Raw genomic sequence first — 25,340 nt, forward strand, 5'->3', positions numbered from 1 at the left:
CCCATTGCAAGGAACTGTTACGAGATTTTGATTGTCGCATTTGATTAAGCTTATAGGGCGTCCTGTTGATAAAAGCAAGTTAATTTGCTTGTATATTGCTGGTTTGAAATAAGATAAAGTAAATGCTTATACGGTATAGCGGTGAATTGAAATTGGACCAAAATGTAAAACGTGAATCACAAAGTACATTCTTCATCTGCAAACAACCAAATGTCTGCAAATGGTTTGTTGCTCGCACTGATACTAACTAACCGCCATGCTATAATTGCTTCCTTTGTACCCGACCTTCCTCAGTTAGTTTTCATATTTCATCGACACCACTTACCGGACAAGCACGTTTCGTTGCTTGAACCGAATTTTTTCAGAGGGCACACCAGCTTCTCATCTAAACAGAAAGTCACGAGTTTGTAACAATCAACTTATGCACCCCCCAAAAAAACTATTTTCACCATTTACTCTTCGTAATGTTTAGGTTTTGCTTACCATATTTTACACAGCATTTAGCGTTGTTAGGGCCACATATTCCTCCCAGGGTTCTATTAGATGGCTGAAAAGCTTGGGCTATCGTTTCAGAACACAACACAACAATAGCAATCAATGCCCACTCACCCATCAGCATCTTATCAACTTTTGGATACAAAAATGACGATTATTTTTGTAAAAGAATCGGCACTGTTATGGTTTCACTGTCAACTTCAATCTTATTGCTGGTAATGTTTTATAGGATAAAGGATTATCAACCTAAGATTTGGCATTGCCTGTGTTTTATTTATGATGGAGGTGCCATGTTTCTTTACCGCTCATATGCCATGATTGAAGTTGGCAGTGGAATTAAAAAGGAAACGAATCCCAGAGGTCTATTCCTTCTACACTCAGGATTCTTTCCAGTTACAAAACCATGTTGCCCTAAAACAATACCTAGGCCCTTGTTCTCAAACTCTTCGTGACGTATTATGAAAAGCTTTCTGCGGCAAAAATGATAACAAAATTGTGTAAAATATTGCTCAAAAAACCCATCGTGCGATAATACGACTCCCAAGTGGCTTCAATACCACTACCTCTCATTGTTATATGGACCATACCAAAATAGAAGTTCATCTTCATTCCGATTCCCCCAAACAAACAGTTGCTACACCTGACTGATCCAAGGCAAGTTCACTCATTGTTTTTTGACTTTTTTCTACATGCTTATCACTGAGTGTTAAAGTTGAAACTTGGTTGTTATTAAACAAACGCCGAGCCTTAGCTTTGTGTTTACACTATCCTGTTTACTCTATAGCTCGATCGAGAGTAAGCGTTAAACGTCATAACGACAAAAGTATAGCGGCTATAGACCAACCAAAAACTGTTGGTGTATTTTGAACACTTGCCGCAACTTCCTCGTCGTTAGTTCCGAAATCTGCAAACTTCAAACGTGTCATAACAGTTTGACGATGTTTTGTTAGTATTGAAATTTGTGAAGGCAATGCATAATATGGAAAGTAACGTTGTTTTCATATTGCAGTTTGTCAACCACGTTCTACGTCTCCAACTTTTCTGTTATAAATTTCATGTTTATTTCAAGCTTGTTCAGTAACTTTTACGTTGAGCATTAAATGATTCAGCATAAATTGAAAATACTTGCATGTAACCAACAAGGGAAAAAGTTTAATTTGCATTGTATTTTTTGTGGACACGTAACCCAATCAAACAGGTGTTGTTCATACATAAGCAAGACGATCCATAAATTCAGTTCTGTTTATACAACAACATCAATACAAATTTTTAAGCGCTTAATGTATTTAACTGATCTATAGGCTGTGACAAAATGAAAAGACAAAGAAATGATGCTAAAACACGGGCAATGAAAAGTTTTATGTCATTACGAATTAGTATGTCATTTGAAGTCGATACGTTTCACCGCCATTTTTGAGAGATCCATGTTCTAAAACCACTTGTCGTTGTGAACACCACAAGAATCCACTGATGTATTTACATGGTTGATGTTTGGACAAAATTAAATTGAGCCTGTTACTAGGTTTTCGGGCCTTCCTCTTGCACCTGCGTAACTTGTGATTGAACTGTGCTTGGCTGCTGTACGGTCAGTGACGTCTGGGAATTCCCTGATTCCCACGTGATCGCCTTTCTTACGGTTGAGCAACAGTTACTCAGCGTGCTCATCCAAGCATTACGGGTTTCATCGGGGCGAACCGACGTGAAAATAAACATGAACAAACCCTGAAATAGAAACGTGTTTAAAGAAAACCGATCAAACCGATCATTTTCTTTGAATAAGTCGTAGTCAGGGCTGCCATACCGTCCTTATTTTACAGATTCGGTCTTATGTCCATGGTGATTTTTTGTAAGGCTGCTTAAGGCTATAAAATCATGGCCATAATTTTTCTGCTTACCTGAAATGTTGTTGTAATAACAAAAATCCAGCTGAAGATGGGTAGCGCCACAGACTTCTCAGGAATGACTAAGATCATCCCAAAAACCCACGTGATCCCGTTTATCGACATCAACGTAACAGCGAGAATCAAACCATTTTGTGAAGAACGTTTCATCAAAGGTGTGTGAACCTTCAAATATCGAAACATGTTTGAAGTTTGAAACTTTTTGCACATGTTTTATATTTGGCCAGAATGTACACAAAAATATAACGCACGTGAGTAGGTGTGAACATAACTGAAACAGGTTGCCAATATGTAACCTTTAATGAAAATCAGATACATTATAGCTTACGTTTTTATTAACGCCGTGAAGTTCAAATAGAACGGCACAAAAAACGAACAGATTGTAAAAAATCATCAATGCAACCGGCAGGATGAAGCCAATTTGTAGAAAATATCCTTGCAGCCAACACATGTTAGGTGCTCTGTATTTCGCTACAACAGAATAGTGGAGTTTCAAGTTCAACTTACAGTTCAAACAACATGTTCTATGGGAAAACATTTCTTTTCTAATTTTTGGTATAATTTCAATTATTAGGCGTTACATCAGTTACTCTTCAAGGCACCTGCAAACGCAGTGAGGTTTCCAACAACAATAGTGCAGGCTGCCACAAGCAGAGGAAGACCGTACGAAATTAGAGCAGCTTTTTGTATGTACTTGCGTTGACTCAAACGGAAAACCTGCATTGGAGATTCGCATGTACAGCTTAATAATCACAATGTACGAATAGAGAAATTCTTACTGTACAAGGCAATTTACATCACAGGACACACAAAATACCTTAACTAATGCATGATAAATCTCGTAACTGTAGACAGACATCCAGCACCAGCCACAGAGAAAGAAGTAGTGAAGTAAGAAGGTAACGGCTAAGCAACCTCCAATTGTTTCTGTCCTTTTCACTCCAACCACGAATATCAACATTGCTATCATAAGGGTGAAGCAGATGTTTAATATAATCTTTACTGGCCTCCTTCTTCGTGTTTCTCTATGAATCCAAAGTTCAAATCTCGGTATGGATAAATTCCACTTGCTTTGTGGTAAAATTCAAGTAATTTAGTTAAAATAAGACTTTTTATTACAAATATTAGGCATAAAAAGTATAATTTCTATGGAATAGTTTAATTTTCCGCCTGATTGGTTACGTAACAATGATGTTGTGACGTAACAACAACTACAATGCCTCGGAGATACTTCTTGTCATTTCAAATGACGCTTGAGGGAAAATTACTTGCAAAAGGGAACATTTGTAATCTCCAGTGCTTCCCAAACAGGTGTTTGATAATTCCAAAGACTGTGTACTTACTTGTTGATAGACTGTGTCAGAATGGTGAGAGCAAAGAAAATGATGGATGTTATGCAACCTATCATGCTTATTGTGGAAAGCACTGGATTGGACGCCCGCTCTGATTCTTCATTTTCAAGGTTTGGCCTCTGAAAACCGGATAGGAGCTTTTCAGTAATTGTATATGTTGCCAGACCACTATGTAATCCTTTGTTAAGGAACACATATTGTGGCAAATTTACATTATTTATCTGACAAAGCTGCACTGATAAGACCTTTCAGGTCGAAACAGTGACCCTGTTTGCAGCTCACTATAAAAAACATAATTGGCTCTATCTTATGCAATTTACAATATTTTTTATAACTTATTCTCAGTTAGAAAAGGATTTTTTTGTCCTGTTAAACTTTCAATCGCAAAATAATTAAAGAAATGTTTACCATGAGCAGACCGAAGTTGGTAAGATGGTTGCACATGCAAGCTACATAGTCATTGGATACGTTTAGTCGGCAGCCATCAGTCGACCAATTTCCAACGGATTCAACCCAGTATACGCATGTTAGAGTCTACCAACATACAGGTGAATATTCTCTTGGTGTAGTAGGATAATTTTATTTCTATGTAAAGCAGTTTTTTTTATTTTTTTCTTCGTGATACATCATTTTTTTCCCGTCGTAATGCCAAGTGCAATTATAGGCAGCACTAATACACAGAAGTGACGAGAAATTATTACATCAATTACTATTACCTGATTTGTTGTCTTTTGCTCGTTTTTGTATTGAATATGAACATCTTGCGTAAGATTGAACAATTCGTCTGCACCTTGAACATTCACTGACGTAATCTGACAACAATTTGGTCGCTTTAGTATATTTCTGCCTAAGACTAATATTTTATATTGTTGTAATTGTACTTTAGGGAACGGTGCTTGCATTCGTACAATATTGCAAGGATTTAGGCGCGAAACATACATCAACAAATTTAGCACACAAATCACTACAATAAAATAGGTTTATGTTGCTACGGCCAATGTACAAACCGTTATTTGTGATAGATTAAGTGTTTTTTTTATACGAACAATATAAAAGTTTATAATTTCAGCGTGAAACGAGGTTGTGGTCATGCGTCAGACGAAAGTACATTGTAATACACAAAATAATTTTTAAAACACCCCAAATCGCCTTTGTTATAATGGTCCACTGTTTAGCTATTTTTTTTTACCCAGTGCACAGAGTGTTTGGTGGGAAAAAAGAAATCATTTTTGTAGAACAACACAATAACTCGCGTCGACGTCGTATTTTTCCATGTGGTATGTGGAATTGTAACGACAGTTGAACTCCCAGCCAGAGTGTGAGAATCGTGCACCACTATCGTGTTTTTCTTGATTTTGGCCACCTGCAAAAGTTATAGTTAATATTTTCCAATTGCCAGCCTGTGAGATGTTTGTATGTTCTCCAAACTTTGCACAAGTCAGAAATAATTGTAATGATAAGATTGAGATATAAGGTAAAACGTTTGCTGGAGCCAAACAGGATATTAAAACTGTTGGAACGAAGGACTTGCCAACACGACAGCCAAAGCAATCACGCAAACGTCTGTTATGAGCTGTTGCATTTACATGTGAGTAAAACACCATCATATACTGTATATTCACACACGTCTTGTTTAAATTTATCCAAAACCGAAGCAAATCAGTTTTCTCACCAACCTTGGCTGTCAGAAAGCTAACTTTAACCACCAGCTGACTCGCGTTTTTTGGCAGCTTTTGGGCGTAATTAAGGATGCTTGGAAAAATATCGGGGAAACTTGCTCGTGACAGTGTGCAGCCTTTCCAGTGATTCTTGTTCAATACTCGGAAAAGAATGCGGGAGGTGCGAAACAGAACTTTGAGGACAGGAGTGGAGAATTTGTGTCTCTGTTAAGGCAATCCATGTTAAGCATAAAACACCCCATTTCTTAAAACGATAACGTTTTATCTATGCATTTTACGCAGTAAAGTTTTGTGCAAAGGCATGATTGGCAGGATCACCCCACTGCGCTAAGTATATAACGTATAGTTTTCTAGTCTTTTTTACGTATATTTGATGACTAATGTATGTAGAAATATTGACTGAATAATACTTTTCATTTTACAAACCGACGCACAATGGTTTTTGGGTGCACTCTTCTCCACAAAAATTTAGCCAACGTGCAGGCTCCTTGTTCAGTGATGCTAGAGTAGCAAGTTAAAAACGCGGTTTGTCGCACTGCCTTCAAAAGCGCTTCTTTGTTTGTCGTATTTGATGAACGAATTTGCAATCTGTAATTCTATAGAGAACGTAGACATCTTATTTCGATTTGTTACGAATAAGTGCAGTGAGACGATGTCTCTGCTTTGTTTCACCATAACTACAATTGTAATCAGCTTTACAATTGAACAGATTGCCATAAGTTGAAAAGATGCACATCGCTCATGTAAATGTCATAATTCAGTTGCTGAAATTTGAACATCACCAAGGGTACCTGTATTATGTCTTCGACTGTCTCATTGCAAGGAACTGTGAGGAGTTTTTGTTTGTCGCATTTGATTAAGCTTATAGGACGTCCTGTTGATAAAAACAAGTTAATTTGCTTGTATATTGCGGGTTTGAAATGAGCTGAAGTTAATGCTTATACGGATAACGGTAAATTGAAATGGACCAAAATGGAAAACGTGAATCACAAAGTACATTCTTCCTCTGCAAACAACAAATGTCTGCAAATGGTTCTTCCGTGTCAGCGTAGCTGCTTGCACTCATATTTGCTAACCGCCATGCTATAACTGCTTCCTTTGTACCCGACCTTCCTCAGTTAGTTTCATATTTCATCGACAACACTTACCGGACAAGCACGTTTCGTTGCTTGAACCGAATTTTTTCAGAGGGCACACCAGCTTCTCATCTAAACAGAAAGTCACGCGTTTGTAACAATCAACTTATGCACCGCCCAAAAAAACCGTTTTCACTATTCACTCTTCGTAGTAGTTAGGTTTTTGCTTACCATATTTTACACAGCATTTAGCGTTGTTAGGGCCACATATTCCTCCCAACGTTCTGTTAGTTGGCTGAAAAGCCTGGGCTGCTGATACAGAACACAACCCAACAATAGCAATCAATACCCACGCACTCATCAGCATCTTATCAACTTGTTGATAGAAAAATGGCGATTTGTTTTGCAAAAGAATCGGCACCGTTGTGGTTTCACTGTCAACTTCAATCTTATTGCTGGTAATGTTTTATAGGATAAAGGATTATCAACCTAAGATTGGGCATTGCCTGTGTTTTATTTATGATGGAGGTGCCATGTTTCTTTACCACGCAGATGCTAAGATGGAAGTTGGCAGTGAAATTAGAAAGGAAACAAATCCCAGAGATCTATTTCTTCTACACTCAGTATTCTTTTCAGTCACAAGACCATGTTGCCTTAAAACAATACCTGGACCCTTGCTCTCAAATTCTTCGTGACGTATTATGAAAAGCTCTCTGCGGCAAAAATGGAAACAAAATTGTGTAAAATATCACTCAAAAAACCCATCGTGCGATAATAGGACGCCCAGGATGGCTTCAAACATTCAATTTTACATTTTGTTTCTTCCCCCAGCATAACAGAAATACCACTACCTCTCATTGTGATATGGACCATAGCATCATAGAAGTTCATCTTTATTCCGATTCCCCCAAACAAACGTTGATACACCTGACTAATCCAAGGCAAGTTCACTCGTTCTTTTTAACTTTTTTCTACATGCTTTTAACTTTTTTCTACATGATTATCACTGAGTGTTGAAGCTGAAACTTGATTGTTATTAAACAAACGCCGAGCCTTAGCCTTGTGTTTACGTTATCCTGTTTACTCTAGCTCGATCTTGAGTGTGCGTCATACCGACAAAAAGTGGCGAAAGGTAGTCATTAATGGCATAACGTGGCTGCACGTTTGCAAATGCTGCCTTGAATAACGAAATTTAAGCCCTCCAATTTCCAAAACTAGTACATCAGGCTATTGTCAGTAATATTGCAAAAGGAATTTGTCGTGTTTTGCATTATTTGTGCGTCCTTTATTAGGAGGACGGTAAAAGCTGTGCTGCTAGCATTATTTTTATAGGTGTTTATAATAAAAATGCATAATATGGAAAGTATAAAAGTTGTTTTCATATTGCAGTTTTTCCACCACGTTCTACGTGTTCATCTTTCTTGTTATGATTTTCATGTTTAATTCAAGCTTGGGAACACAGCTCGGATTTCCTTATAATTCTGAGTTTAAAGAGACTGGCCCATATTGCTATTAACACTGTCATGTTTAAAAGAAAACGTTTCGGCAAAAACTTATGCCATCATCAGTTTGCATGACGCGTTTGGTGTGGCTCCATTATTATAAGGAGCTGACCTGACCGACGTCACAGATAAGGCTCGCGCGGGTGGTGACGTAATTTTGCCTTTCGGCCACACACCACTAAGAGGCGGAAAATGCGCAGTAAGCGACGCAAAACGCAAAATACACAATAAGCGGCATAAAACGCAAAAAAACAATATGACACATTACACATTAAATAAAAATAGTGGTGCAGAAGTGCCCATCACATTGAGTTGTGGTTTTTGCTGTTGTATGGACAGCGACGCCATCAGCAGGAGACGGTGCCTGTCTCTCGCCAGCACAAGGATTGGTTGCTCACTAAAGTTAACCTTGAGTCGGGTGTTCAAGTGGGTGTTTGCACACCTCCGATTTTGGCGATCGTTTGTTCTTAGCGATCCGCGTGTACAAGTTTCGAGATGTTTGTCCGATGTAGGCTTGTCCACATGAACAGGTTACCTTGTACACCACGGACGAGAGGTACAGGGCCTTCTGGCCATCTCAAAAAGGAAACTGCTGCGCAAGTTTACATGGCTTATGCACGAAACGCAAGACTGTTTTGTTGTTGGTGCAGCAGTCGACATACCATGATAGTTCCCTTCGAGTTCGGTGGTTAATAGGGCTTAGGTATGGTAACCTCATCACACAGAACTTGGTGCTTTCTTGTGTAGGTTTTGTGGTGTTCACCTGATAGTGTTTACGAAGCACACTATCAGGTGAACACCACAAAACCTTGGATCCCATTTTTCTTTAGCAGATTTTTACTAAACTCGAATTCTTCGTGCCTGATTTTGTACTTGCTGCTGATCCTGTAGGCACGATGAAGGAGTGAGCGCACAAGGTTGACCGTGTAATGCCGTGGCACAATGCTGGACCATTTGCTATAGAGACCAGTGTTGGTTGGCTTCCTGTATGTAGTTGTGGTAATGGAATCTCCCACTCGTCCGACGAGGACGTCGAGTAACGAAATCCGTTCCTTACATTTAACGCTTTTTGTGAACTTGATGTTACGATGAATCTTATTAATGTTCGAGTAGAAAACGTCCAAGGCACTTTCATTGCGTACCGCAACAAACAGGTCAGGTCAGCTCCTTATAATGATGAAGCCACACCAACCTCGTCATTCAAACTGACAATGGCAAAGTTTTTGCCGAAACGTTTTCTTTTAAACATGACAATGTTAATAACAATATTGGCCAGTCTTTTTATATTCAGAATTCAAGCTTGTTCAGCAACATTTACGTTGAGCATTAAATGATTCAGCATAAATTGAAAACACTTGCATGCAACCAACGAGCGAAAAAGTTTAATTTGCATTGTATTTTTTGTGGACACGTAACCCAATCAAACAGGTGTTGTTCATACATAACCAAGACGATATACAATTCTATTTATACAACATTATAAACAGAAACTACCTTTTTAAGCGCTTAATGTATTTTGACTGATCTATAGGCTGTGACAAAATGAAAAGACAAAGAAATGATGCTAAAACACGGGCAATGAAAAGTTTTTGATGTCATTACGAATTAGTATGTCATTTGAAGTCGAAACGTTTCACCGCCATTTTTGAGTAAATAACAGTATTTGCGTTTGGTGGTTTGATGATCCATGTTCTAAAACCAGTTGTCGTTGTGAACACCACAAGAATCCACTGATGTATTTACATGGTTGATTTTTGGACCAAATTAAATTGAGCCTGTTACTAGGTTTTCGGGCCTTCCTCCTGCACCTGTGTAACTTGTGATTGAACTGTGCTTGGCTGCTGCACGGTCAGTGACGTCTGGGAATTCCCCGATTCCCACGTGATGGCCATTTTTACGGTTGAGCAACAGTTACTCAGCGTGCTCATCCAAGCATTACGGGTTTCATCGGGGCGAACCGACGTGAAAATAAACATGAACAAACCCTGAAATACAAACGTGTTTAAAGAAAACCGATCATTTTCTTTGAATAAGTCGTAGTCAGGGGTGCCATACCGTCCTTATTTTACAGATTCGGTCTTATGTCCATGGTGATTTTTTGTAAGGCTGCTTAAAGCTATAAAACCATGGCCATTGTTTTTCTGCTTACCTGAAATGTTGTTGTAATAACAAAAATCCAGCTGAAGATGGTTAGCGCCACAGACTTCTCAGGAATGACTAAGATCATCCCAAAAACCCACGTGATCCCGTTTATCGACATCAACGTACAAGCGAGAATCAAACCATTTTGTGAAGAACGTTTCATCAAAGGTGGGTGAACCTTCAAATATCGAAACATGTTTGAAGTTTCAAACTTTTTGACAATTTTTTTTGCACATGTTATATATTTGGCCAGAATGTACACAAAAATATAGCGCACGGTTGCCAATATGTAACCTTTAATGAAAATCGGATACATTATTGCTTACGTTTTTATTAACGCCGTGAAGTTCAAATAGAATGGCACCAAAAACAAACAGATTGTAAAAAATCATCAATGCAACCGGCAGGATGAAGCCAATTTGTAGAAAATATCCTTGCAGCCAACAAATGTTAGGTGCTCTGTATTTCGCTACAACAGAATAGTGAAGTTTTAAGTCCGACTTACAGTTCAAACTACATGTTCTATCGGAAAACATTTGTTTTCTAATTTTTGGTATAATTTCAAAATTAAGGCGGTACATCAATTAATCTTCATGGCACCTGCAAACGCAGTGAGGTTTCCAACAACAATGGTGCAGGTTGCCACAAGCAGAGGAAGGCCGTACGAAATTAGAGCAGCTTTTTGTATGTACTTGCGTTGACTCAAACGGAAAACCTGCATTGGAGATTCGCATGCACAGCTTAGATAGTAATCACAATGTACGTATAGAGATATTCTTACTGTACAAGGCAGTTGGCTACACAGGGCACACAAAATACCTTAACTAATGCATGATAAATCTCGTAACTGTAGACAGACATCCAGCACCAGCCACAGAGAAAGAAGTAGTGAAGTAAGAAGGTAACGGCTAAGCAACCTCCAATTGTTTCTGTCCTTTTCACTCCAACCACGAATATCAACATTGCTATCATAAGGGTGAAGCAGATGTTTAATATAATCTTTACTGGCCTCCTTCTTCGTGTTTCTCTGTGAATCCAAAGTTCAATTATCGGTACGGATAAATTCCACTTGCGTGGGTGGTAAAATTCAAGTAATTTAGTGAAAATAAGACTTTTTAAAATAAATAAAACATATAAAAGGTGCAATTTGTATGGAATAGTTTAATTTTCCGCCTGATTGGTTACGTAACAATGATGTTGTGACGTAACAACAACTACAATGCCTCGGAGATACTTCTTGTCATTTCAAATGACGCTTGAGGGAAAATTACTTGCAAAAAGGAACATTTGTAATCTTCAGTGCTTCCCAAACAGGTGTGTGCTAATTCCAAAGACTGTGTACTTACTTGTTGATGGACTGTGTCAGAATGGTGAGAGCAAAGAAAATGATGGATGTTATGCAACCTATCGTGCTTATTGTGGAAAGCACTGGATTTGACGTCTGTCCGGATTCTCCATTTTCAAGGTTTGGCCTCTGAAAACCGGGTAGGAGCTTTTCAGTAATTGTATATGTTGCCAGACCACTATGTAATCCTTTGTTAAGGAACACAAATTGTGGCAAATTTACATTATTTAACTGACAAAGCTGCACTGCTAAGACCTTTCAGGTCGGAACAGTGACCCTGTTTGCAGCTCACTATAAAAAACATAATTGGTTCTATTTTATGCAATTTACAATATGTTTGCTTATTCTCATTTAGAAAAGGATTTTTCTGTCCCGTTAAACTTTCAATCGCAAAGTAATTAAAGAAATGTTTACCTTGAGCAGACCGAAGTTGGTAAGATGGTTGCACATGCAAGCTACATAGTCATTGGATACGTTCAGTCGGCAGCCATGAGTCGACCAATTTCCAACGGATTCAACCCAGTATACGCAAGTTAGAGTCTACCAACATACAGGTGAATATTCTCTTGGTGTTGTAGGATAATTTTATTTCTATGTAAAGCAGTTTTTTATTTTTTTCTTCGTGATACATCATTTTTTCCCCGTCGTAATGCCAAGTGCAATTATACGCAGCACTAATACACAGAAGTGACGAGAAACTATTACTTTAATTACTATTACCTGATTTGTTGTGTTTTTCACGTTTTTGTATTGGATATGAACATCTTGCGTAAGATTCCACAACTCGTCTGCACCTTGAACATTCACTGACGTAATCTGACAACAATTTAGTCGCTTTAGTAAATTTCTGCCTGAGACTAATATTGTATATTGTTGTAATTGTACTTTAGGGAACGGTGCTTGCATTAGTACAATGTTGTGAGAATTTAAGCGCGAAACAGGCAGCAACAAACTTAGCACACAAATCATTACAATAAAATAGGTTTATGTTGCTACAACCAAGGTACAAACCGTTATTTGTGATAGATTAAGTGCTTTTTTATACAAACAGGATAAAGGTTTATGATTTCCGCGTGAAACGAGGGTTTACTCATACGCCAGACGAAAGAACATTGTAAAAAACATAATAAATTTTAAAATAACCAAAATTTATAGTGATTTGCAAGTTGTAGAGAGCTATCGCCTTGGTCATAAAGTCAACTGTTTAGCTATATTTTATTTACCCAGTGCACAGAGTGTTTGGTCGGAAAAAAGAAGTCATTTTTGTAGAACAACACAATAACTCGCGTCGACGTCGTATTTTTCCACGTGGTATGTGGAATTGTAACGACAGTTGAACTCCCAGCCAAAGTGTTGGAATCGTGCACCACTATCGTGTTTTTCTTGATTTTGGCCACCTGCAAAAGTTATAGTTAATATTTTCCAGTTGCCAGCCTGTGACACGTTTGTATGTTCTCCAAACTTTGCACGATTCAGAAATAATAGTAATGATAAGATTGAGATATAAGGTATAACGTTTGCTGGAGCCAAAGAGGATATAAAAACTGTTGGAACGAAGAACTTGCCTACACGACAGCCAAAGCAATCACGCAAACATCTGTTATGAGCTGTTGCATTTACATATGAGTAAAACACCATCATATACTGTATATTCACACACGTCCTGTTTAAATTTATCCAAAACCGAAGCAAAGCAGTTTTCTCACCAACCTTGGCTGTCAGAAAGCTAACTTTGACCACCAGCTGACTCGCGTTTTTTGGCAGCTTTTCGGCATAATTAAGGATGCTTGGAAAAATTTCGTGGAAATTTGCTCGTGATAGTGTGCAGCCTTTCCAATCATTCTTGTTCAATACTCGGAATAGAATGCGGGAGGTGCGAAACAGAACTTTGAGGACGGGAGTGGCGAATTTGTGTCCCTGTTAAGGCAATCCATGTTAAGCATAAAACACCCCCTTTCTTAAAACGATAACTTTTTATCTATGCATTTTATGCAGTAATGTTTTATGCAAAGGCATGATTGGCAGGATCACCCCACTGCGCTAAGTATATAACGTATAGTTTTCTAGTCTTTTTTACGTATATTTGACGACTATGTATGTAGAAATATTGACTGAATAATACTTTTCATTTCACAAACCGACGCACAACGGTTTTTGGGTGCACTCTTCTCCACAAAAATTTAGCCAACGTGCAGGCTCCTTGTTCAGTGATGCTAGAGTAGCAAGTTAAAAACGCGGTTTGTCGCACTGCCTTCAAAAGCGCTTCTTTGTTTGTCGTATTTGATGAACGAATTTGCAATCTGTAATTCTGGAGAGAACGTACATATCTTATTTCTATTTGTGACGAATAAGTGCAGAAAGACGATGTCTCTGCTTTGTTTCACCATAACTACAATTGTAATTAGCTTTACAATTGAACAGATTGCCATGAATAAAATGTTTGTATTGCAGACAACAAGTTGAAAAGATGCACATCGCTTATGTAAATATCATAATTCAGTTGCTGAAATTTGTACATAATCAATAGTACCTGTATTATGTCTTTAACTGTCTCATTGCAAGGAACTGTTACGAGTTTTTGATTGCCGCATTTGATTAAGCTTATAGGGCGTCCTGTTGATAAAACCAAGTTAATTTGCTTGTATATTGCGGGTTTGAAATGAGCAGAATGCTTATACGGATAACGGTGAATTGAAATGGACCAAATGTAAAACGTAAATTACAAAGTACATTCTTCATCTGCAAATGGTTTTCCGTGCCAGCGTTGTTGCTTGCACTAATATTAACTAACCGCCATTCTATAATTGCTTCCTTTGTACCCGAACTTCCTCAATTAGTTTTCATATTTCATCGACACCACTTACCGGACGAGCACGTTTCGTTGCTTGAGCCGAATTGTTTCAGGGGGCACACCAGCTTCTCATCTAAACAGAAAGTCACGCGTTTGTAACAATCGACTTACGCATCCCCCAAAAAAACTGTTTTCACCATTCACTCTTCGTAGTAGTTAGGTTTTTGCTTACCATATTTTACACAGCATTTAGCGTTGTTAGGGCCACATATTCCTCCTAACGTTCTGTTAGTTGGCTGAAAAGCCTGGGCTGCTGATACAGAACACAACACAACAATAGCAATCAATGCCCACTCACTCATCAGCATCTTATCAACTTGTTGATACAAAAATGACGATTTGTTTTGCAAAAGAATCGGCACCGTTGTGGTTTCACTGTCAACTTCAATCTTATTGCTGGTAATGTTTTATGAGATAAAGCATTATCAACCTAAGATTGGGCATTGCCTGTGTTTTATTTATGATAGAGGTGCCATGTTTCTTTACCACGCAGATGCTAAGATCGATGTTGGCAGTGAAATCAAAAAGGAAACAAATCCCAGAGATCTATTTCTTCTACACTCAGGATTCTTTTCAGTCACAAAATCATGCTGCCTTAAAACAATACCTGGACCCTTGCTCTCAAATTCTTCGTGGCGTATTATGAGAAGCTCTCTGTGGCAAAAATGGAAACAAAATGGTGTAAAATATCACTCAAAACCCTATACGACGCCCAGGATAACTTCAAACATTCAATTATACATTTTGTTTCTTCCCCCATGGGGGAAAATACCACTACCTCTCATTGTGATATGGACCATATTAATATAGAAGTTCATCTTTATTCCGATTCCCCCAAACAAACGTTGATACACCTGACTGATCCAAGGCAAGTTCACTCATTCTTTTTTGACTTTTTTCTACATGCTTATCACTGAGTGTTGAAGTTCAAACTTGGTTGTTGTTGAACAAACGCCGAGCCTAAGCCTTGTGTTTACGTTATCCTGTTTACTCTAGCTCGATCGTGAGTGTGCGTCATACCGACAAAAAGTGGCGAAAGGTAGTCATTAATGGCATAACGTGGCTGCACGTTTGCAACTGCTGCCTTGAATAACGAAATTTAAGCCCTCCATTTTCCAAAACCAGTACATCAGGCTATTGTCAGTAATGTTGCAAAATGATTTTGTCATGTTTTGCAATATTTGTGCGTCCTTTATTATAAGGATGGTAAAAAGCTAGCATTATTTTTATGGGTGTTGATGATAAAATTGTTTTGAAGTTTAACAGCAAACACAGTTGACTTTATAGTTGCTTATCAACTTTGATAAATTGTGTTTAATTCAATCAGCTGTAATTGTGCTAAATGGTTTGTGCCCTACTAAGGCTTCATTTCGGCAGCGATCGGTATTGTTTTGCCAGTTTGGCAGGATGAATGTTTGTTTATGCGGGACAACGCATTGAACAAGAGCATCACACTTAACCTGTTTCATCGTCAGTATCTACTTACTCTCGTCGGGCAAATTCGTATGAATTTATCGGCTATCGACCGACCAAAAACTGTGGGTGCATTTTGATCTCTTGCTGCAACTTCCTCGTCGTTAGTTCTGAATCCGCAAACTTCAAACATGTCATAAGAGTTTGACGTTGTTTTGTTTAGTGTTGAAATTTGTGAAGGAATTGCATAATATGGAAAGTAAGGTTCACAGGCTTCGCAGCCAAGGCATTGCAGCCAAGCTGGATCAGCCACTTTTCCCGACAAGTCGGAGCGAGATCTGAAAAATCAAGCCCCCCGTTAAGGTTTGAACTCACGACCCTGGGCTAACCAGGCCCAACGCTCTACCAACTGAGCTACAGGAGCTCAGTGGCTTCACGGGGTATATTGTGGCCAAGGTACACTGGTGCGCAAGCGCACAACTTGTCAGGCGACCTTCACATGCGTAGAGGATCTCCACCACCGTAATCAGACAACGCAGAAGTAATGCCATGCTTACGCATAGCTCAAGGCGGGATCGCCCCACTGCGCAGGCCCTTTATATTTGGCGATCACAGCTCTAATATTCTGATCATAAGGTGAACCTTATGATCAGAATATATGGAAAGTAACGTTGTTTTCATATTGCAGTTTGTCAACCACGTTCTACGTCCCCAACTTTTCTGTTATAAACTTCATGTTTAATTCAAGCTTGTTCAGTAACTTTAATGCAGAGCATTAATTGATCCAGCATAAATTGAAAACACTTGCATGTAGCCAACAAGCAAAAGAAAAATTTTAATTTGCATTGTATTTCCTGTGGACACATAGGCCAATCAAACAGATGCTGTTTATACACAAGCAAGACGATCCATAAATGCAGTTTTATTTATACAACAACATAAATACAAACTGCCTTTTGTTATGGACTTAATGTATTTTAACTGATCTATAAGCTGTGACAAAATGAAAAGGTGAAGAAATGATGCTGGCGTTACTACCAAAACACGGACAATGAAAAGTTTTTGATGCCATTACGAATTTGTATGTCATTTGAAATCATTACGTTTAATCAGCGTTTCCGAGTAAATAACAGTATTTGCGTTTGGTGGTTTGATAATCCATGTTCCAAAACCACTTGTCGTTGTGAACACCACTCGAATCCACTGATGTATTTACATGGTTGATTTTTGGACCAAATTAAATTGAGCCTGTTACTAGGTTTTCGGGCTTTCCTCTTGCACCTGTGTAACTTGTGATTGAACTGTGCTTGGCTGCTGCACGGTCAGTGACGTCTGGGAATTCCCCGATTCCCACGTGATGGCCTTTTTTACGGTTGAGCAACAGTTACTCAGCGTGCTCATCCAAGCATTACGGGTTTCATCGGGGCGAACCGACGTGAAAATAAACACGAACAAACCCTGAAATACAAACGTGTTTAAACAAAACCGATCAAACCGATCATTTTATTTGAATAAGTCGTAGTCAGGGGTGCCATACCGTCCTTATTTTACAAATTTGGCCTCATGTCCATGGTGATTTCTTGTGAGGCTGCTAAAAGCTATAAAATCGTAGCACTACGTTTACTACAGCAACATAGCAAAAACAACATGGCATATCTTTTGCTAATCGTCCTTATTTTAGAATCAGTGGTATCCCTGGTCGTAACAATTGAGTTGAAAGTAATGCGCCGGTGCGAGGACCTTTTTTGGAGACCATGAAGCGTAGGGGGTCGGCCTTTATAGCCCCCCTTTGAAATTCATGGCCTGGATCTCATATATTTCTTTGCTTCGTGGTGCGCCGCACCGGATACATTCGAGGGTCGAGTTATAATTCATTGGTAAACATATATTACTGCGATACGTTGTACGATCAACAGCCTGCTGGAGTGTCTCGTTTAACGTGTATTGTTCATTGAGCAAAATTTGCTGGTGAATCGTAATTCTTTCAACAAATTAGGATTGCTCACCATACCTAATGACGAAAATGCAATGTTCGGTTGTAAAGACTCGAGTTTGTTAAACAACCTTTCCAACATAGCATAATTCTCCAGAGTTGTAGTTATTTTGTTGTTTATAGTGTTTTACTGTTACCTGAAATGCTGTGGTACAGACAAACATCCAGTTAAAGATTGGGATCGCCACAGACTCCCCAGGAAGCAGCAAAATCATTCCAAAAACCCACGTCACTCCGTTTATCGACATTAACGTAACAGCGAGAATCAACCCCTGGTATGAAGAACGTTTGAGCAAAGGTGGATGAATCTAGAGATACCAAAAAAATGTCAGCATTTTGTTTGTGCTCCATTACTAGGAAATGTATATTTCCATAAATTAGATTTTTTTTCTGTGAAATTATATGTGAAAGGAATATTTCTAGTCATATTACATAATGTTAACCATCCGTTCCCTAAACCACATACATCATTACTTACGTTTTTATTAACTCCGTGAAGTTCAAACACGACAGCACCAAAAACAAACAGATTAAATACAAACATCAATGCAACCGGAAGAATAAAGCCAATGCGCAGAAAATATCCTTCTAGCCAACACACGTTCGGAGCTCTGTATTTTCCTGGCAAAAATGTAATTGAAGTAAATTACTTTTCCTGTTCTGACGTCATCATTTTGTAGCAAGTTTCGATTACCAAAGAAACACATTCAAAAATTAAATTACAGTAGACTCGGTTAATCTTTTTTATACATAAGCATTTTGGACAAACAAGTGTTGCAGTGCTTTTTTAAATCTTTTGTGTGATAGTTTTAAATCAAGCACCTGTCAAAACTGTTAACTTCCCAACAACAATGGTGCAGACTGCCACAAGCAGAGGAAAACCGTACGAAATTAGAGCAGCTTTTTGTATGTACTTGCGTTGGCTCAAACGAAAAACCTGCATTGGATATTCACCATTTTAAACACGATGCGGTGGTAAATATAGTTAGGTTATATAGAAATTTATTGTTAGTTTGTTCACTTGGGTGTTTTGATAACGTATTTTGAGAAAAATAAACCAATTCTATCACAGCTTGTTGTGATACTGTGGACGATCTTGCCGGCCAAAGCAAAGGCTTCCACTTTTTGGTGACTTAAAATACAATCCATACAATCACCATCATCTGTTAGGCACCGAACTATGTGCAACTATATGCGCAGCTCAAACAAATAATATTATTTTGCTTTATGCTTATTTACACAATTTTGAAACTTACATGAAGATTTAGTTGCAGGAAAAAACAATTACACATGGTTTTGAATTTTGGCTTGTTTTACAACCCTCTGTATGAGATGGATATCAATTTCACACTAAATACCTTCACTAGTGAGTGATAAATCTCGTAACTGTAGACAGACATCCAGCACCAGGAGGAAGAAGTAGTGGAGTAAGAAGGTAACGGCTAAGCAACCTCCAATTGTTTCTGTCCTTTTCACTCCAACCACGAATATCAACATTGCTGTCATAAGAGTGACGCAAATGTTCAACAAAATCTTAACTGGTCTCCTTTTGCGCGTTTCCCTATGAATTCATAAATTGAATTTGCCTTTTTGTTAAAATTCAAAAATCTAACATTTTGTTTATTAATAAAAATTAAATAAAATTTCTATAGAATAGTCCTGTCTTAATTCCCGCCTTGATTAAGAATTGCGTTGTGACGTAACAACAAGCATGCTACCTGTAGTATTGACAGCAGGAGGCAAAATTTAAGCGTCTTTTATGCAGACATTTGTTACCGAACAGGTGTTTGATAATTCCAAAGACTGTGTACTTACTTGTTGATTGATTGCGTCAGAATGGTGAGAGCAAAGAAAATGATGGATGTTATGCAACCTATCATGCTTATTGTGGAAAGCACTGGATTCTTAAGTTTTGGCTTCTGAAATTACACATTGAAAGGTTGAGGCTTTTTAGAAGTTGTATATGTTGAATGCCAGATCACTATGTAACCACGTTTACGTCAACGTGTTTCTTGTGCAAAACAACGTACAAATTTTATTTATAAATGTACAAACATTTTTCGCTACCATGTTTTGATTATGAGGGAAACGGTGCTGGAACATCCAATACAAAATAATGAAAGAAATGTTTACCATGAGCAGGCCGAAGTTGGTAAGATGATTACACATACAGGTGACAGCTTCATTGGATACGTTCAGTCGGCAGCCATCAGTCGACCAACTTCCATCAGATTCAACCCAGTAGACACAAGTTAGAGTCTAAGAACAAGCAGGTTAATTATTCTCAGGATTGCTAACTTAATTTCCTGGTAACTTTTTTCCGAAACATGACAGTAATCTGCTTTGTTCAATAGCGTGAGGGGTGATTTTTTGTTATGTTATTTAGTGTGTGACATTACAAAACCAATGTTTGTCATATTTAACACCATCGCTTTATGTGCACACATAATGCTATCAAAATTAGTAACATGATGGGGAACAGAACATAGGACTTCAAGAAAAATGTGTTGTTGATTCCTTTCCATAATTAGACAGGGTGGTCCAAGTTGATGAGCAGCGGGGGTTCGCAATACAGTTTCAGCGCTAGCTTTATACTATTTACCAATCACTTAACTCTAGTGGTGTTCCCAGTTCCAAATTATCCGGCCCGGCCGGATCCGGATAGTTATCAATCAAATCCCGCCGGATAATTTGGATCCGGCAGTTTGTTAACACCGATTCGTGTATTTCATCGGTATGGCAGAAATGTTGAAGTCGGTTAGCTTATCATGAGTGGAACAAATAAACGTGGGCATTTATCAATATAACACGTCACGAAACACCTTTTTGACAAACAACAGAAAAATCTGTAGTCGGTGAGTATCACAGACTGGGTCCCAAAAACGAGTAAATTGTGTCCGTTTTTAGGACAAAAATGCTTTTCCAACTATCAGGTAAAGTTAAGTGCATTATCCGGCCGGGTCCGGGTATTGAAAATTGGTCATTATCCGGCTGGGTCCGAGTATCCAGATCCGGCGCAAGACATCACTAGTTACCTCTCTGAAACTGTCTTAAAGAAAACTAATGTGATTTGTAAAAAGATGATTAATCACAAATATTTTGATTTGTTGTGTGGCCGTGCCTATGTTTATATGAGGTTTTCCTGCTTATACCGTATCACCAGAATTACCTGATTTGTCATACTTTGCCTTTTTTTGTATCGAATGTGCACGTCACGCGTCAGGTTCCATAAGTTAGCTGCACCTTGAACATTCACCGACGTAATCTAAGAAAAATTTTTTTTTTATTTGAAAGTAGCCTACTAAAAATATTACTGTATAAAATTGCTTGTTTAATACATGACATTTATATACTGCTGTTGTCTTGAACAACCGTTAGAGGGGGAAGTGTTTTTAAACTATTATAAATCCGCTGTTTTACTTTTTAATTTACCCATTTTACAGTGGTGTTGCTGGGAAAAAAGTTGTCGTCCTTGTAAAACACCACGGAAACGCGCTCTGATGTTGTGTTTTTCCACGTGGTGCCTGGTATTGTAACCACAGTGTAACTCTCAGCCAGAGTGTAAGAATCGTAAAGCACTATCGTGTTTCTTCTGATTATTTTTGCAACCTGCAAACACGCATATTTATTTCATTTTTACACCTCCATCTGTCAGCAAATAAGGGATATATTGTGGCGGCGTTTTTTCACGCGAGTGTAACGCAGCGGATATTTTGCCTTCCTCTTTTAGTTCTCTTGTTTTGTGTTTCATGTTCCCGGGTTGTGCGTCATTATATAGGACACGCTCGAACCATAAAGAGCATCTCGCTTTAATATTGCGTCCTTTGCGAACTTGTTCAATAGAAATGTTAAATATGACAAAAGTGTTTGCCAAGCTTATTCTTTAAATGTTAAAAGTTGCCGAGCTATGATTGTCCACAAAAACGCCTGGTAGGAGTAAATGATTGGAGAAAAAGCAACTGCATCTTCGACTCGACCTGTTTTAATTCAATTAAACTTACAGAACCCTTAAGTTATACAACTTTCATACTAACCTTGGCATTTAGAAAGTTAACACCGTTTAACACTCGCTGACTTTCATTTGTTGGCAGTTTTTCGGCGAAATTGAGGATCTTTGGAAAAATTTCTTGGAACCTTTCACGTGAGAGTTTGGAGCACTGCCATTCTTTTGCGTTTTTGTTTAACAATTGGAATAAGGCAGCGGAGGCCCTGAACAGATGGGCAAGCAACGTGAAGGAGAAAGTGCATTCCTGTTGAGGTAACTTACTGTTAATAACTAATTGTTGGAACTTGCTAGTACATCTATGGATATTTGTTGACGCTAACACAGGAAATTTTGGGATTCGCCTGATTTTGACTTAAGTCGAATAAGTTCTAATGACGTCATTAAATTTTACAATTGTGGTAAAATCTCATGTTTCTCTGCAAATACCGGTGGGGTATTTTGCTGTAGCGACATCAATCTACTTCGGCGTTCGTGCGCTGAACTTGTTTTCTTGTGCACTTCCACAGTATGCAAAAAAGTGCAGCCGAATACAGTATAGTTCATAATATCGCTATTTAAACACACACCCATTTACAGGAAGTTATTAATTTAAAACCGAACGTTTTAGAAAGTCAACTGCGTTGTTAAAAATCGTAGAAAAATCGATTTTGCTTGCGCGGGCAACAAATTAATAACTTTCTCTCCTAAAAAATTGGTGTCGCTGGTAAAAAGACGATACCCGGTAGAGCAGTGATTCCAAACCTTTTTGTGGTTGCGTACCACCTGGTTGAGTGTTACAAAGTCACCTAGGGCACGAAGTAACAAACATTTTGGGATCACGCGTACCACCTGGAATGCCGTCGCGTACCGCTAGTGGTACGCGTACCGCCGGTTGGGAAACGCTGCAGTAAAGGGCTATAGACTCTGGCAAAATAAAGGAACCATTTAAACCCACATACATTGTTCCTAGGATTCGCCTTTTTCCACAGAAGTTGAGCAAAATTGCAGGCTTCTCGTTGGGTGATGTTAGAGTAGCACGTTAAAAACGCGGCCTGCTGTATTGCCTTTTTGAAAATCAACGGTTTCTTTGTCGTATTTACGGCACGTTCCGTTCTGTAATTCTGGAAAAAACAGTCTTGGTACTGTTTGTGAAGAATAAGTGCTGTAACGGCTTCCAGAAAAAAAAGCATTCGACTTGTCGGAAATTATCAGAAATTTGACAGGTCGGTCAATACAAGTGAAAGAAATGTCAACTCCAAATTGTTGAAATAGCCGTTGACAATTTTGGGGAATTAGATTTAAAATCTGTTGTTCGGTACTCAGTATACGGTACCCAAGAGATCGACGTTGACTGAAAGGTACCACAAAGTGGAAATTAGTGTGCCCGCTAGTGTAAAAGCTCTCACAGTGCCACTCAACAGCTGCACTAATGTGAACAAATAATAATATCGAAACGTCAATAACAACAAAAACAAAACAGTATGGGAATATGAACTGGACTGATAACCTCGCTTGTCAGCCGTTACATGCGGGTCATAAACTAATACAAGTGAATACCTCTATTATGTGTTGGACCGTCTCATTGCAAGGAACTGTTATGTTTTCTCTGCGTTTGCAAAGAATTAAATTTGTGGGACGCCCTGTTAATGAAAAAATAATTCGCTTTAAGGTTACGGCTGAAAAGGTTACGGCCGAAAGCCGAAACGGCAACGGCCGTTGTTGTTAATTCATGTGTTTCGCTTTAGTATTACGTATTACTAACGGTGTAAAAATCTCACAAAATAAAATACTTTATTTTTATGTGTTAATATCAGTTATCTGTCACGTTGCAACGGCTCTTCGTTTGATTTCATATTTTATGGAGGTTACCTACCGGAAGAACACGTCTCCATGCTTGTGCCGTATCTATTTAGGCCGCAGATCAACTTCGTACCTAAACGACAAGCATGATGTTTGGAATTTGTAACCTGCACCTTATCATTTACGCAAAACACACCAATGACTATATCCCGAAATGCTTACATAAGCGCTTTCGAAACCAACAGGAAGTTAGGTATAGACATAAACATGGACGTTTCATAAGTTGAGGTAGAATTTCCTGGCGTCTGTATACAGGTCTATAAACGACCCACGCGTGTTTTTTAACTAAAACACCCATCCACAGGATGTTTTTGGCTGTTTTGAAACACGCTTTTACATTTTTGTTTGATGTTTTAAAACAACTTTTTCAATGCAAAGCTGCATTTTTTAATGCAAAGTTTTAATGCAAACTTTTTTCATGTTGTACAATAATATGCCAATTTCCTAAGTATTACGTTGACCAACATCCAACTGCAAGGCTGATTGAAAAGTATTAGGAAATAAAGACGTTTTTATTGGCCGACAACATCCCAATAAACACAAAATCAGATGTACATTATAAATTCTAATCCAAAGAAAAGTATTTCACAGTTTCATACTTACTATATTTTACACAGCATTGAGCGTTGTTAGGGCCACATATTCCTCCCAACGTTATGTTAGCTGGTTGAAAACCTTGGACTGCTATTGCAAAACACAAAACAACAGCTGGTACACATACACGCGTATGCATGTTCTACTTAACGTTAACTTATAAAATCCAGCTCCTGCCTGTAAAAGAATTGGTATTGAATGGTATTGAGTATTAGTGTTGTTTACACATCGTGTTTACCAAACTGTCACAGCAGTTAGAAACCATAATACGTCAAACGAAATGCGGTAAACATAGCTTTTGTGCCGCCGTGTTTACGGCAAATATCAGTAAAATACCAACGTGTATGTACATATATTGGCCTTCACCACGTCCACATTCACTTTGACAAAATTCCCTGTTAATGAACTGCTTGCTGTACTCACCTCACGTTTCAGAAGCTGAATACTTCCTTACCTAAGTTTTTCTCTGGCCTTGCACTTCTTCCGGGTTTTAACGAGTTTGACGCAGTGTGTCAGGGTCCTGTGAAGCCGTCTATCATGTTCCTCCTCCTTTTAAGCGAAGCGATGTCATTTTGCTGGCAGACGTTGACTATCCCGTTATTTCAATACCGACAGATGTGAGTTTTTTTATCATTTAGACAATGCGGTAAAAAACATTAAATTTTAACGGAAAATCCAAATAATTCCTCGTACGGCATGTACGCCACTAACCCTACAAGTCCAAGTAACAGAATAATACTAACTGCCTCCCCACAGAACGCTACTAATTCAACACTACACTGAAGCCAAACCAGATTCCACACAACCACAATTTGTCTTCCCAATCTGCAGATACGTCACAAGCCAACTTCCTGTCTAAAACAATACGGGTCACGTGGTCACTACTCTTCTTGCTGTACTAAATAACTCTACTGTAATTATTTAACCAATGAAATTAAAATAATATGTGTATTTTAAAACCAAACACAAATTAACATTCTAAAACGTGCGCAATCTCTTATATTAATGTACACGTTATGTTCGCTCAAGCTCTACTGCGACTGTGATGGATTAGGTGATGAATGAAATTACGAGAAAAACTGACGTCACGCCGAATGTGACGCGCAAAGCATAATAATAGATGCCTAACTGCGTACGCAACAGATTTTTGGA

The 25,340-nt window shown here is 38.4% G+C and overlaps 2 protein-coding genes and 1 long non-coding RNA gene across 3 annotated transcripts; all 3 read right to left on the bottom strand.

Annotated features, from left to right (window-relative positions):
- Positions 1–9,466: 9,466 nt before the first annotated feature.
- On the bottom strand, positions 9,467–11,942 carry LOC145907237 (adhesion G-protein coupled receptor G7-like). The gene is made up of 6 exons (XM_082994666.1): positions 11,907–11,942; positions 11,494–11,621; positions 10,748–10,887; positions 10,474–10,616; positions 10,155–10,325; positions 9,467–9,990 (listed from the first exon to the last, which is right to left on the bottom strand). The coding sequence occupies exons 1-6, from the start codon at positions 11,940–11,942 to the stop codon at positions 9,787–9,789; spliced, it is 822 nt and encodes a 273-aa protein (XP_082850792.1). The 3' UTR covers positions 9,467–9,786.
- A 2,087-nt stretch (positions 11,943–14,029) lies between these two features.
- Positions 14,030–14,636, bottom strand: LOC145906716 (uncharacterized). Its single transcript, XR_014402853.1, has 3 exons — positions 14,516–14,636; positions 14,357–14,416; positions 14,030–14,105 (listed from the first exon to the last, which is right to left on the bottom strand). It is a non-coding gene; the product is annotated as an uncharacterized LOC145906716 (long non-coding RNA).
- A 3,288-nt stretch (positions 14,637–17,924) lies between these two features.
- Positions 17,925–24,348, bottom strand: LOC145906486 (uncharacterized). Its single transcript, XM_082993914.1, has 13 exons — positions 24,198–24,348; positions 23,608–23,667; positions 23,292–23,374; positions 22,694–22,855; positions 21,784–21,999; positions 21,182–21,358; positions 20,919–21,014; positions 19,883–20,008; positions 19,565–19,668; positions 19,108–19,310; positions 18,572–18,686; positions 18,228–18,370; positions 17,925–18,057 (listed from the first exon to the last, which is right to left on the bottom strand). Exons 1-12 carry the CDS (start codon positions 24,325–24,327, stop codon positions 18,280–18,282), a joined length of 1,563 nt encoding a protein of 520 aa, XP_082850040.1. The 5' UTR covers positions 24,328–24,348; the 3' UTR covers positions 17,925–18,057; positions 18,228–18,279.
- Between the last annotated feature and the right edge of the window lie 992 nt (positions 24,349–25,340).

The sequence above is a fragment of the Ascidia mentula genome, chromosome 6 (assembly GCF_947561715.1).
Source record: "Ascidia mentula chromosome 6, kaAscMent1.1, whole genome shotgun sequence".
In the NCBI taxonomy this organism is placed as follows: domain Eukaryota; kingdom Metazoa; phylum Chordata; class Ascidiacea; order Phlebobranchia; family Ascidiidae; genus Ascidia; species Ascidia mentula.